This window comes from Coregonus clupeaformis, unplaced genomic scaffold (assembly GCF_020615455.1).
Source record: "Coregonus clupeaformis isolate EN_2021a unplaced genomic scaffold, ASM2061545v1 scaf1332, whole genome shotgun sequence".
Classification (NCBI taxonomy): Eukaryota; Metazoa; Chordata; class Actinopteri; order Salmoniformes; family Salmonidae; genus Coregonus; species Coregonus clupeaformis.
Genome location: NW_025534786.1, coordinates 4,710 through 20,390, shown reverse-complemented (window position 1 = coordinate 20,390; position 15,681 = coordinate 4,710). Strand labels below are relative to the sequence as shown.

Below are 15,681 nucleotides of genomic sequence, written 5' to 3'. Positions count from 1 at the left end.
AAGGAAAGAATGAATGGGGCCATGTATCGTGAGATTTTGAGTGAAAACCTCCTTCCATCAGCAAGGGCATTGAAGATGAAAGGTGGCTGGGTCTTTCAGCATGACAATGATCCCAAACACACCGCCCGGGCAACGAAGGAGTGGCTTCGTAAGAAGCATTTCAAGGTCCTGGAGTGGCCTAGCCAGTCTCCAGATCTCAACCCCATAGAAAATCTTTGGAGGGAGTTGAAAGTCCGTGTTGCCCAGCGACAGCCCCAAAACATCACTGCTCTAGAGGAGATCTGCATGGAGGAATGGGCCAAAATACCAGCAACAGTGTGTGAAAACCTTGTGAAGACTTACAGAAAACGTTTGACCTGTGTCATTGCCAACAAAGGGTATATAACAAAGTATTGAGAAACTTTTGTTATTGACCAAATACTTATTTTCTACCATAATTTGCAGATAAATTCATTAAAAATCCTACAATATGATTTTCTGGATTTTTTTCCTCATTTTGTCTGTCATAGTTGACATGTACCTATGATGAAAACTACAGGCCTCTCTCATCTTTTTAAGTGGGAGAACTTGCACAATTGGTGGCTGACTAAATACTTTTTTCCCCCACTGTATGTATTAGGGCACATTCACAGGAATCATTTTCTCTAAATTTAAGTCACATGATTTCATTTAAAAAACTATCTGCAGTGAGGGTGTGTAATATAAGTCAAGGTGTCCTTGGATGAATGTGATTAAGATGCATAACCGGCATTGTTAAAATAACTGTTTTAATGAAATCTGACCATACCAGTTCACACTCTAAAAGAAGACAATGTTCAAATGTAGTCCATGAAGAGGTATTAGGATTATGTGGACAGCTATTCTGCTGTAAAATTGCGGACTGCTGTAACAACACATTTGGTCAAAATTGAGTTAAGACCGAAATCTGGCTTTATAGTATCAATTTAATCTTGTGACAAAGTGTCCTGGTTCAATTTCTGAAAGGATATTTTCTCCAAACGATTTGAGGGAGTGCACACATTTGATTATTCTGTGTTGAGCGGTTAACAAAGAAACAGGTACAGTGCATTCGGAAAGTATTCAGACCCTTTGATGTTTTCCACATTTTGGTACGTTACAGCCTTATTCTAAAATGGATTCAATAGTTTTTTCCCCACATCAATCTACACACAATACCCCATAAAGCAATAACATTTTTTTGTGCATTTTTTTGCAAATGTATAAAAATAAACATAAATATTACATTTACATAAGTATTCAGACCTTTACTCAGTACTTTGTTGAAGCACCTTTGGCAGCGATTACAGCCTCGAGTCTTCTTGGGTATGACGCTACAAGCTTGGCACACCTGTATTTGGGGAGTTTTTCCCATTCTTCTCTGCAGATCCTCTCAAGCTCTGTCAGGTTGGATGGGGAGCGTCGCTGCACAACTATGTTCTATCGGGTTCAAGTCCGAGCTCTGGCTGGGCCACTCAAGGATATTCAGAGACTTGTCCCAAAGCCACTCCTGCATTGTCTTGGCTGTGTGCTTAGGGTCGTTGTCCTGTTGGAAGGTGAACCTTTGCCCCAGTCTGAGGTCCTGAGCGCTCTGGAGCAGGTTTTAATCAAGGATCTCTCTGTACTTTGCTCTGTTCATCTTTCCCACGATCCTGACTAGTCTCCCAGTGGAAGCAATGTCAGCACAATAACTGTTTGTCGGGAGCTTCATGAAATGGGTTTCCATGGCCGAGCAGCCGCACAAAAATGCAATTTCTGAATGTGGGGGGACATGTCCCCAGTGAAAGTTGCGCCCCTGGGTAAAGATATGAGGTCCTGACCTGTCTCTCCTTTCTCCTCCTCAGTCTAACTTTACTTTGTTATCACTACCGCCCTCTACCGTCAGTTCCTGGAAAATGAGTGACCCCTCTGACTACCACTATAATGTATGATGACATGTCTGGCTCAGCTCTCTCTATCATGTCTGGTTCAGCTCTCTCTATCATGTATGACTCAGCTCTCTCTATCATGTATGACTCAGCTCTCTCTATCATGTATGACCCAGCTCTCTCTATCATGTATGACTCAGCTCTCTCTATCATGTCTGGTTCAGCTCTCTCTATCATGTATGACTCAGCTCTCTCTATCATGTATGACCCAGCTCTCTCTATCATGTATGACTCAGCTCTCTCTATCATGTCTGGTTCAGCTCTCCTATCATGTATGACCCAGCTCTCTCTATCATGTATGACTCAGCTCTCTCTATCATGTATGACCCAGCTCTCTCTATCATGTATGACTCAGCTCTCTCTATCATGTATGACCCAGCTCTCTCTATCATGTATGACTCAGCTCTCTCTATCATGTATGACCCAGCTCTCTCTATCATGTATGACTCAGCTCTCTCTATCATGTCTGACTCAGGTCTCTCTATCATGTATGACTCAGCACTCTCTATCATGTATGACTCAGCTCTCTCTATCATGTATGACCCAGCTCTCTCTATCATGTATGACTCAGCTCTCTCTATCATGTATGAACCAGCTCTATCTATTATGTCTGATTGAGTCCTTGTCTGAGTGTGGGTAAAGCTATGATGTCCTGACCTGTCTCTCCATCTCACCTTTCTCCTCCTCAGTCTAACTTTACTTTGGTGTCTCTACTGCCCTCTAGTGTCAGTTCCTGGAAAATGACCCGTGAATTCATACAGCATAATGGGTGAGCTAACTTACATACCCAGGGTCCATGTCCCATTTGGCACCCTATTCCCTACATAGTGCACTACTTTTGACCAGAGCCCCATGGGACCATACTGTGGATATTTAATTATACCCATTATTATTAAAACTCACTACTGACCAGGGGCATTTTGTCATCCCTGGGAAGATTTAAATTCCATACTCCTTGCGTTTGCTCTCATCTCCTTCTCAAAATCCATTGGAGGAGAAGGTTAGTGGGGTGGGTCTTCTGGCTTTCTCATCCAATGGGTTTTGGCAAGGAGACGAGGAGAGAGGTATTGAGGAGTATGCAACTGAGATCCCTGTCTTTCCTTCAACTGAGGCGTTAGGCTGTCCTCTGGTGGTAAGATGTATGTCAACTGTCCCATCAGATTATGACTCCATGCCACTATATATTTATCTAGTCTTCTTTTCATTTATGAGAACATCGTATAACATTTAACAAACAAACTGCAAGAAAATACAGTACAGTAATAAACAATAAAACCAACAAGAATCTCAAAGCAACTCAAACCAATGTCCTACTACTTCTAAAACAGTTAAAGAACATACATTATAAAACAATCACAATCTGATTAAAGGCCTCATATATATATATATATATATATATATATATATATATATATATATATATCACACACTGAGTGTACAAAACATTAAGAACACCTTCCTAATATAGTGATACGCCCCCCCTATTTTACCCTCAATTCGTCAGGGCATGGGCTCTATACAAGGTGTCAAAGTCGTTCCACAGGGATGCTGGCCCATGTTGACTACAATGCTTCAGACAGTTGTGTCAAGTTGGTGGACCATTCTTGATACACACAGGAAACGGTTGAGCGTGAAAAACCCAGCAGCGGTGCTGTTCTTGACACCATCAGTGTGCCTGGCACCTACTACCATACCCTGTTCAAAGGCACTTCAATCTTTTAACATGCCCATTCACCCTCTGAAAGGCACCCATACACAATCCATGTCTCAGTTGTCTCAAGGCTTAAAGCTCCTTCTTTAACCTATCTCCTCCCCTTCATCTACACTGATTGAAGTGGATTTAACAAGTGACATCAGTAAGGCATCATAGCTTTCACCTGGTCAGTCTATGTCATGGAAGGAGTGTTCATAATGTTTTGTAACTCAGTGTATATACTTCATTTCATTAAAACAAAGACATTTAAAAAAGTACTGACTGTATTTGTCAACACAAGCTGTAGTGATATAAAACCCAAACTACATCGATCTGACAACCTGTAAAAAACATTTCAGCCTGAGCTAAGTACATGAAAGTGAGTAAATATACTTCATTCTAGAACTGCAGAGAAAGTAGAGAGATGTCAATAAGCTGTATTGTCACTTTGCCTAATGTTTGGCCCAGGCATGAGTTCAGAGAGTTTGTCTGATTGATAGAATGCAATCTAGAATGCAATAACCTGAGTGCCGGTCTGTTACTGCTCTCTTGTCAACTACTTTTTTTACATGACAATGAACGACAAGGGAAAGTTCTCAATTGCATACTCCTCGCGTCCTCTCTCCTCGTCTCCTTCTCAAAATCCATTGGAGGAGAAGGTCAGAGGGAAGAGAAGGAGACGAGGAGAGAGGATGCGAGGAGTATACGATTGAGAATGCAACTCTTCCAGTTTACATGTGAGGTTTAGAATGAGAATGTTTTTTGGCGGGAAATGATTATTATGGGTAAAAAATCCATGAACGTCTAAAACTAGATAGAAAGTATGTAGATATTATAATGGACCTATATATTTTAAAATAACTGCCCTTTTTCTGGCCCTTAAATAGATTTTGACAAAACAAATCGGTCCCCAAAAAATATGTTCGGCCCTCAAGCCAAATGGTTTGCCCATCCCTGCTTTAGAACACATTCTAGAGTTTAGAATGGATCTCTGTGACTGTAGAAGACATTCTAGAGTTTAGAATGGATCTCTGTGACTGTAGAAGACATTCTAGAGTTTAGAATGTATTTCTGTGAATGAGGTCCTGTTCCATCTGAGACTTGGCCTTCTTCTTCAGCAGCATGATGTGTTCAGAAAACTCCCTCACAGCCCCCAGCCCTGCAGCATTGTGGCAGGAGTATTTAGCAGCGTTGATCGCCACCACTGGGGCGTCCCGGGGTACTGCACTCAACCCAGCCAGGTTCAGACAGTCAACATCTGGTGCATCATTACCTGTAGGAGGGAGATATGGAGGGATGAAATGGAGGGGTGAGATTCGTTTTTATTTTCTTTAAAATCTATTTAAGTGTTCATAAGGTGGTTCTGGAAGTATTCTAAGGATGATTAGTATGTTGCAAAAACATATATACTTGAATAGGTTTGGGCTTAGGGGAATCATAGAAATTGAATTACGGAAATCATAGAAATTGAATTAAATTGAAATTGAATCCCACATTCTGGAGGATTTAACTGCTGGCACCTCCCTTCTCACCTTAACCATAAATAGTCAGTGACTGGCAGTGGCATGCAAAATTAACTCAGAACAATCTGTCTCCCCTTACTAATAGAGGAGCTATTTAATCAGGCAGTTTCCCCCTGTCTCCCCTTACTAATAGAGGAGCTATTTAATCAGGCAGTTTCCCCCTGTCTCCCCTTACTAATAGAGGAGCTATTTAATCAGGCAGTTTCCCCCTGTCTCCCCTTACTAATAGAGGAGCTATTTAATCAGACAGTTTCCCCCTGTCTCCCCTTACTAATAGAGGAGCTATTTAATCAGGCAGTTTCCCCTGTCTCCCCTTACTAATAGAGGAGCTATTTAATCAGACAGTTTCCCCCTGTCTCCCCTTACTAATAGAGGAGCTATTTAATCAGACAGTTTCCCCCTGTCTCCCCTTACTAATAGAGGAGCTATTTAATCAGGCAGTTTCCCCCTGTCTCCCCTTACTAATAGAGGAGCTATTTAATCAGGCAGTTTCCCCCTGTCTCCCCTTACTAATAGAGGAGCTATTTAATCAGGCAGTTTCCCCCTGTCTCCCCTTACTAATAGAGGAGCTATTTAATCAGGCAGTTTCCCCCTGTCTCCCCTTACTAATAGAGGAGCTATTTAATCAGGCAGTTTCCCCCTGTCTCCCCTTACTAATAGAGGAGCTATTTAATCAGGCAGTTTCCCCCTGTCTCCCCTTACTAATAGAGGAGCTATTTAATCAGGCAGTTTCCCCCTGTCTCCCCTTACTAATAGAGGAGCTATTTAATCAGGCAGTTTCCCCCTGTCTCCCCTTACTAATAGAGGAGCTATTTAATCAGGCAGTTTCCCCCTGTCTCCCCTTACTAATAGAGGAGCTATTTAATCAGACAGTTTCCCCCTGTCTCCCCTTACTAATAGAGGAGCTATTTAATCAGGCAGTTTCCCCCTGTCTCCCCTTACTAATAGAGGAGCTATTTAATCAGGCAGTTTCCCCCTGTCTCCCCTTACTAATAGAGGAGCTATTTAATCAGACAGTTTCCCCCTGTCTCCCCTTACTAATAGAGGAGCTATTTAATCAGGCAGTTTCCCCCTGTCTCCCCTTACTAATAGAGGAGCTATTTAATCAGACAGTTTCCCCCTGTCTCCCCTTACTAATAGAGGAGCTATTTAATCAGGCAGTTTCCCCCTGTCTCCCCTTACTAATAGAGGAGCTATTTAATCAGGCAGTTTCCCCCTGTCTCCCCTTACTAATAGAGGAGCTATTTAATCAGGCAGTTTCCCCCTGTCTCCCCTTACTAATAGAGGAGCTATTTAATCAGACAGTTTTCCCCTGTCTCCCCTTACTAATAGAGGAGCTATTTAATCAGACAGTTTCCCCCTGTCTCCCCTTACTAATAGAGGAGCTATTTAATCAGACAATTTCCCCCTGTCTCCCCTTACTAATAGAGGAGCTATTTAATCAGACAGTTTTCCCCTGTCTCCCCTTACTAATAGAGGAGCTATTTAATCAGACAGTTTCCCCCTGTCTCCCCTTACTAATAGAGGAGCTATTTAATCAGACAATTTCCCCCTGTCTCCCCTTACTAATAGAGGAGCTATTTAATCAGACAGTTTCCCCCTGTCTCCCCTTACTAATAGAGGAGCTATTTAATCAGGCAGTTTCCCCCCTGTCTCCCCTTACTAATAGAGGAGCTATTTAATCAGACAGTTTCCCCCTGTCTCCCCTTACTAATAGAGGAGCTATTTAATCAGACAGTTTTCCCCTGTCTCCCCTTACTAATAGAGGAGCTATTTAATCAGGCAGTTTCCCCCTGTCTCCCCTTACTAATAGAGGAGCTATTTAATCAGACAATTTCCCCCTGTCTCCCCTTACTAATAGAGGAGCTATTTAATCAGGCAGTTTCCCCCTGTCTCCCCTTACTAATAAAGGAGCTATTTAATCAGACAGTTTTCCCCCTGTCTTCCCTTACTAATAGAGGAGCTATTTAAATCAGGCAGTTTCCCCCTGTCTCCCCTTACTAATAAAGGAGCTATTTAATCAGACAGTTTTCCCCCTGTCTTCCCTTACTAATAGAGGAGCTATTTAATCAGGCAGTTTCCCCCTGTCTCCCCTTACTAATAAAGGAGCTATTTAATCAGACAGACAGTTTCCCCCTGTCTCCCCTTACTAATAGAGGAGCTATTTAATCAGACAGACAGTTTCCCCCTGTCTCCCCTTACTAATAGAGGAGCTATTTAATCATGCAAGTTATTTCATCAGTGAATAACTTACAATCACTTCCTGGCAAGAAAGAACAGAGGGATGAGAGGAGATAGATGGAGGGGTGGTTGGAGAGAGAGATGAAGGGGTGAGAAGAGAGAGAAATGGTGATATCTAGCTTATTCTAACTTTCCATCTCAGAAGGGGTTCAAATAAAGATCTTCATACGTTTTGATTGACATGAATGCACAAGTATTACTCAAAATAGATTCTAAGGTTAAGAACCTTCAGATTCCATTATATTTCAAACTGTGCTATATAAATAAAATGCTTTAGTAATAATAGTAATAGTAGCAGTAATTATTATTATTATTATTATTATTAGTAATAGTAGTTAGTAATAGTAGTAGTAGTAATAGTAGTAGTAGTAGTAATAGTAGTAGTAGTAGTAGTAGTAGTAGTGTCACGCCCTGGCTCTGGGGACACTTGTATGTTGAGCCAGGGTGTGAGTTTCCTTTGTGTATTCTAGTTGTTGTATTTCTATGTTGGCCAGAGTGGTTCTCAATCAGAGGCAACGAGTGTCAGCTGTTGCTGGTTGTCTCTGATTGGGAACCATATTTAGACAGGCTGTTTTCCCACAGTGGTTGTGGGATCTTGTTCCTGTATAGGTTTGTGTTTTGCACCTTTGGGCGTCACGTTATCGTTTGTTGTTTTTGTTCGTGTTATCATTCAAATTAATAAAATATGTTCACCTTCCACGCTGCGCCTTGGTCCTCTGTACCCGACGATCGTGACAAGTAGTTAGTAGTCAGTAGTAAATTGTTAAATGAAAAGAATAGTGAGTTTACCCATATAGGCGACCTCCTTCCAGTCCAGATCCCTGTCGTCCATCATGGCTTTGACCTCACCTTGGATGTCCTTGCCCAGCTGCCTGACCTCGCAGCCTGTCCTCTGGGACAGCTTGTCAGCCAGGGCCTTGGTCTGGGGGTCCTCACTGGAGGAGATCAAGATCACCTGGAGGAGAGACAAAATACAGTTTTCATACTGAGACGGCCTGGTTACGCATCCACCATAGTTTCTGGAACCGACAGTGGGAGAAGAAAATAGCCTAGCCAGCACAGTACGGTTCGGGTCAATAATGTGAATAAGGATGTCATTTGAGATGTGTCCTTAGAGGGTATGAGGAAACTCAAACAAATAATGTCATATGACAGTTAAAGTAAATAGTAGCCTATGTGTGTGTGTTTAATGGGCGGTGGTTTCAGTGATAAGGTACGGCCTAAATCTAAATATACCAGGAGCAGACGGTGTGAAACATCCTGTTCTGTTAAGAGCTTAGCCAAGCAAACCTAACTGGTTTTACCTAACTTAATGTATCCTTAATACTGCCACAAAGCCAAAACAAGGGAAGCCAGGTAGCCTAGCAGCTAAGAGCGTTGAGCCAGTAACCAAAAGGTCGCTGGTCCGAATCCCCGAGCGGACTAGGTGAAAAATCTGTCAATGTGCCCTTGACCAAGGCACTTAACCCTAATTGCTCCTGTAAATCGCTCTGGCTAAATGACAAATGTAAAATGATTGGATTAATGCTTTTCTTTTGAGATTTTATAGTAGCTTAATGCTGCTTCAAGTTGAACATGTTATGTGAGGTTAACTGTCACTGCCCAGAAAGAATGGTGTGTCAGCTATGACATGACACCCTGAGTTTGATTTTTTATTTGATTTTGGTTATTAAACTGCAGTTGGTGGAGTGGATTTACAGTGCATTCGGAAAGTATTCAGAGCCCTTCCCTTTTTCCACATTTTGTTACGTTACAGCCTTATTCTAAAATTGATTAAATTAAACATTTTCCTCATCAATCTACACACAATACCCCATAATGACAAAACAAAAAAAGGTTTTTCAAAATTTTAGCAAATGTATTACAAATAAAAAAGAGACCTTATTTATGTAAGTATTCAGACCCTTTGCTATGAGACTCAAATTGAGCTCAGGTGCATCCTGTTTCCATTGATCATCCTTGAGATGTTTCTACAACTTGATTGGAGTCCACCTGTGGTCAATTCAATTGATTGGACATGATTTGGAAAGAGACACACCTGTCTATATAAGGTCCCACAGTTGACAGTGCATGTCAAAAACCAAGCCATGAGGTCAAAGGAATTGTCCGTAGAGCTCCCGAGACAGGATTGTGTCGAGGTACAGATCTGGGCAGGGTGCCAAAAAATGTCTGCAGCATTGAAGGTCCCCAGGAACATAGTGGCCTCCATCATTGTTAAATGGAAGAAGTTTGGAACCACCAAGACTCTTCCTAGAGCTGTCCGCCCGGCCAAACTGAGCAATCTGGGTAGAAGGGCCTTGGTCAGGGAGGTGACCAAGAACCAGATGGTTATTCTGACAGAGCTCCGAAGTTCTTCTGTGGAGATGGGAGAACCTTCCAGAAGGACAACCATCTCTGCAGCACTCCACCAATCAGGCCTTTATTGTAGAGTGGCCAGACGGAAGACACTCTTCAGTAAAAGGCACATGACAGCCAACTTGGAGTTTTCCAAAAGGCACCTAAAGGACTCTCAGACCATGAGAAACAAGATTCTCTGGTCTGATGAAACCAAGATTGAACTCTTTGGCCTGAATGCCAAGCGTCACGTCTGGAGGAAACCTGGCACCGTCCCTACAGTGAAGCATGGTGGTGGCAGCATCATGCTGTGGGGATGTTTTTCAATGACAGGGAGATTAGTCAGGATGGAGGGAAATATGAACGGAGCAAAGTGCAGAGAGATCCTTGATGAAAACCTGCTCCAGAGCGCTCAGAACTTCAGACTGGGGCGAATGTTCACCTTCCAACAGGACAACGGCCCTAAGCACACAGCCAAGACAACGCAGGAGTGGCTTCGGGACAAGTCTCTGAATGTCCTTGAGTGGTCCAGCCAGAGCCCGGACATCAACCCAATCTAACATCTCTGGAGAGACCTGAAGATAGCTGTGCAGCGACGCTCCCCATCCAACCTGACAGAGCTTGAGAGGATCTGCAGAGATGAATGGGAGAAACTCCCCAAATACAGGTGTGCCAAGCTTGTAGTGTCATACCCAAGAAGACTCAAGGCTGTAATCGCTGCCAAAGGTGCTTCAACAAAGTACTGAGTACATGGTCTGAATACTTATGTAAATGTAATATTTATGTTTTTATTTTGTATACATCTGCTAAAAATTCTAAAAACCTGTTTTTGCTTTGTCATTATGGGGTACTGAGTGTAGATTGAAGGGAAATCAACTATTTAATCCATTTTAGAATAAGTCTAACCTAACAAAATGTGGAAAAAGTCAAGGGGTCTGAATACTTTCTGAATGCAATGTACATGACTAGGCTGCTTAACCAGAATCATAGATGACTAGGCTGCTTAACCAGAATCATAGATGACTAGGCTGCTTAACCAGTGAGCTAGGGACTACCACTTCTGTCTTACCCTTAGAACTGACGATTTTCCAAAATATATTTATTTTGAAGTTGTCGTTTTTTATTGTGTTGATGATTTTCTTGTGCATAGTGTATTTATGTGAATTGTGTCATACTTCAGCATCGGTTGCCATTGATACTTTGTAATGTCGAATTTGTGAAATAAACCATTGAAATGTTCTGTATTGTACCTCCACCCCCTCTCTCTGCAGCATGCGGATACCCATGGTATCTCTGGTGTTGACTGAGACCATCTCCTCTCCAGAGACAGAGATGAGGACGCGGCCGTCAGTCAGACAGCCTGAGATGTTACACAGCAGCAGACGCACCACCTCAGGCTTGTCCAGGCCAAAGTAACCAAACCTGGAGAGGAACAACACAACACACAGGGAAATACATTTGGAGAATCACTCCTCTGTGTTACAGCATTGTGTTGCTTTACCACTAAATCGAATTTAAAGTGCATTCAAATAGCATTCAAGTAAACATTTTCAGAGAGAGAACTTGAAGCTCTAGGTCAGTGATTTCAGACTACCTCAGTACTCTCTGTTCTGCCACGGGCCAGTCGATATCAACATCAATATCCACACTGTACTCTGGCAGCATCTCATAGTAAGCCCACTTTCCCCCCTGAGAAAGACCATTTCTATTAGCATTCAAATCAACACCAGTTGACAACAGAATATCTAGTAGTATCACAGATCAGTCCATCTCTCAGTGTGTATTTTGTTTCTAGACAAGCGCACGTCCACTGAATGAATAAACTTTATTGATCCCAGTAAGGAAATAAGCTTAGTCACCACCAACAGCAGAGATAAACATCTGGGCACGTATCTAGGATCAGGTCCTCCATGTCCATATAGACGTATTCATAATGATTGAAAAGGGAAAACTGATCCTAGACCAACACTCCTATCCTGAAACGCTTTGTGAATATGGGCCCTGATGGGGTATAGTGCCAGTTACCTGCAGGCCTTTCTCTATCGTTACTCTGGTATAAATGTAGAAAGATCCGTTCTCACACAGCTCTCCATCCCAGTCCTGTCTCCGGGGCCTGTTAGACGGGTCTAGGTTCAGAGGCTGGGTGGCTACACTACCTGAAGAGGAGAGAGAACACATAATAAATGTTATAGGTTATAACTAGAAACCAGACTACTATAATTCATTATCATTGAGCAATAGCATCTTACAAAAATATATGATGGGTAGGTATTTTCAAACACAAAATATCTAGGGCACTAGAGTTTTTCCTGGCTCTGGTCTCGTAGTCAGGAAAAACTCCTGACCCTACTTATTAAATGAGGGACAGTTTTTCCTCAGGCACAGTGTAGTGGAAAATGTTATATGTGGACACATTGTGTTCTTTCTCAAGTTTTGCATGTTCTGTAAACTGTCTGACAATGAGAATTGTTGTTTTCTGTTATTAAGTTGCGATGTGCTTGTGGTTCGTTCACAGGGTGCCGGTCAAGCAGAAGAGGAACTAGATACAAGATAATAGCCTCACTCGTTCTCCCACTCTGATACTAATTCCTTGTATCTGTGTCTGCTTAGTCATGCTTAGGAAACTTGTTTGTGCAGCGGTATAAAGGACAACTGTAGGGACTGACCCTTCAGAGCTCCTGACAGACCTGTACATTGTACATTAGGTTTGTTGGAACCTCTCCAGTTAACTGATAATACAGTGGCTTGCGAAAGTATTCAACCCCCTTGGCATTTTTCCTATTTTGTTGCCTTACAACCTGGAATTAAAATGGATTTTTGGGGGATTTGTATCATTTGATTTACACAACATGCCTACCACTTTGAAGATGCAAAATAAAAAAATGTGTGAAACAAACAAGAAATAAGACAAAAAAACGGAAAACTTGAGTGTGCATAACTATTCACCCCCCCAAAGTCAATACTTTGTAGAGCCACCTTTTACAGCAATTACAGCTGCAAGTCTCTTGGGGTATGTCTCTAAAAGCTTGGCACATCTAGCCACTGGGATTTTTGCCCATTCTTCAAGGCAAAACTGTTCCAGCTCCTTCAAGTTGGATGGGTTCTGCTGGTGTACAGCAATCTTTAAGTCATACCACAGATTCTCAATTGGATTGAGGTCTGGGTTTTGACTAGGCAAATCCCGAGACATTTAAATGTTTCCCCTTAAACCACTCAAGTGTTGCTTTAGCAGTATGCTTAGGGTCATTGTCCTGCTGGAAGGTGAACCTCCGTCCCAGTCTCAAATCTCTTGAAGACTGAAACAGGTTTCCCTCAAGTATTTCCCTGTATTTAGCGCCATCCATCATTCCTTCAATTCTGACCAGTTTCCCAGTCCCTGCCGATGAAAAACATCCCTACAGCATGATGATGCCACCACCATGCTTCACTGTGGGGATGGTGTTCTCGGGGTGATGAGAGGTGTTGGGTTTGCGCCAGACATAGCATTTTCCTTGATGGCCAAAAATCTCAATTTTAGTCTCATCTGACCAGAGTACCTCTTCCATATGTTTGGGGAGTCTCCCACATGCCTTTTGGCGAACGCCAAACTTTTTTTCTTTAAGCAATGGCTTTTTTCTGGCCACTATTCCGTAAAAGCCCAGCTCTGTGGAGTGTACGGCTTAAAGTGGTCCTATGGACAGATACTCCAATCTCCACTGTGGAGCTTTGCAGCTCCTTCAGGGTTATCTTTGGTCTCTTTGTTGCCTCTCTGATTAATGCCCTCCTTGCCTGGTCCATGAGTTTTGGTGGGCGGCCCTCTCTTGGCAGGTTTGTTGTGGTGCCATATTCTTTCCATTTTTTAATAATGGATTTTAAATGGTGCTCCGTGGGATGTTCAAAGTTTCGGATAGAACAGGTGTATATATACTGAGATCATGTGACAGATCATGTGACACTTAGATTGCACACAGGTGGACTTTATTTAACTAATTATGTGACTTCTGAAAGTAATTGGTTGCACCAGATCTTATTTAGGGGAACTTTTCAGTTATTTATTTTGTATAATTTATTGAAACAAGTTATTTTTTTCATTTCACTTCACCAATTTCGACTATTTTGTCCATTACATGAAATCCAAATAAAAATCCATTTAAATTACAGGTTGTAATGCAACAAAATAGGAAAAACGCCAAGGGGGATGAATACTTTTGCAAGGCACTGTATGTGTAAGGCCCTAAGCACAACACAAGGCTATCCCGTACCTCCTTTCTTGACCTCCTGCCAGCGGAAGTGGTGTTGTCGGGCCACGGCGAAGACGGACGTGAAGCCCTGGTTGGTGATCATCTCCAGGGCCTCCTTCAGGTGGAAGGGGTGCAGGCAGGGAGACGTGGCCTGGATGTGACAGATCACATCCACCTCTGGAGGAGGACAACACAACACAACAGATATTTGAATTATCCATTATTTAAATCAGGTAGTCACATATGATGACATATGAATAAATCTATAAGGTTCTGTTGACATCTGTAGCTATGGAGTAGGTCCCACTTTATTTGGATAGCCCCCTATTCATGGTTCGTCTACAGCCGCTCTCACACTATCAACAAACTATCACCTGAAACTCTGTTTATACTTGACGTGCTTCTATATCTGCATCGCTTGCTCTTTGGGGTTTTAGGCTGGGTTTCTGTATAGCACTTTGTGACATCTGCTAATGTAAAAAGGGCTTTATAAATAAATGTGATTGATTGATTGATTGATATGCATCAATTTACTAAGGGTTGGGATTAGGGTTATGGTATTAGAAATTGAATTAAAAGAAAACAACATGTGAGCATTATCATGTAATCATGTGATCAAGATCAGGGGTGTACAACTCAGGGTCTCCAGATCCACACTCTTGCTGGTTTTGATTCTACCTCCTAGACAATAACTATCACTGATTGGCTGGAGAGTGGTGAGTCAGACCACACAACTGGTTTCCCAGCCAGGTGTTCTCAGGCTCTGATTAAAAGGCAGGAAGGAAAATCGGCAGCAGGCACTGCGGCCCTGGAGGTCGTATGTATCAAGTGTCTCGGAGTTGGAGTGCTGATTTAGGATCAGTTTTGCCTCATAGATCACAATGAATAAGACTACATGGACAGGGGGGACCTGATCCTAGATCAGTATTCCTACTCTGAGATGCTTGATACATGCCGCCCCAGATCCTTAGTCTAGCTAGTGGATAAACATGTTCTGCATATATTCCATTAACGGCTGACATCTATAACAAAGCGCTGCCAAACAGTCATTACAAAAGAGGGTGTGGTTCTGTCACAATAAACTATAACCAATGTTGACACTTCCCTGTTGCTATGTCATAGAGTGAATCTCAATTGTATTTCCTTGATTCATCACGGCTCCCTCCTTGTCTCCTTGTCTCCTTGTCACAGCACAATGGAGCAGAATATCAGATTCCTCCACTCAGATATCCTCCACTAATGCATTTTGAGAAGGAGGCAAGGAGAGAGGACATGAGGAATCAAGGAAATACAATTGAGATTCACCCCTCCTACCTGGGTTTAATCTGGCGAATTCCTGGATGGTGTCGAGAGAGCTGGATGAGTCTTTGGACACCTCTGGGCTCCTGCGGTGAACCTGAGCTCCCCATGCCTTGGCCACCTTCTCAATGTCATCATGGTCAGTTGATACCCACACACTGGGAGAAAGAACAGAAGAAGTTGATTCCTCAGGCTTTGTAACAAGTAGGCTACATCCGTGCAATCAGTCTTGTGTGGCCAAGCCCAAGCCAGGGGGTTCATTCAGAGACAGTACACTAACTTTCAAACATCCTCGCTCTTGACAAACTCTCAATAAGAATCTGACATTGGTTTATATATTTACACAACAACAGTTAATAATATATTTAATTTCTTCCCGGTATGGAACGTCCTATGTGTGCACGTGCGTGTACAAAAACAATGTATGGGCCTAACAGGACCAGCTC

General features: G+C 42.5%; 1 protein-coding gene across 1 annotated transcript; it reads right to left on the bottom strand.

Moving 5' to 3' along the window:
* Positions 1-3,782: 3,782 nt before the first annotated feature.
* Positions 3,783-15,393, bottom strand: LOC121561191 (N-acylneuraminate cytidylyltransferase; the record flags this gene model as incomplete). The annotated part of the gene is given in 7 exon segments (XM_041873810.2): positions 3,783-4,891; positions 8,172-8,337; positions 10,967-11,138; positions 11,311-11,405; positions 11,742-11,872; positions 13,958-14,113; positions 15,251-15,393. Coding segments are annotated over 7 exon segments (1,078 nt in total), but the record flags the coding sequence as incomplete, so codon positions are not given.
* Between the last annotated feature and the right edge of the window lie 288 nt (positions 15,394-15,681).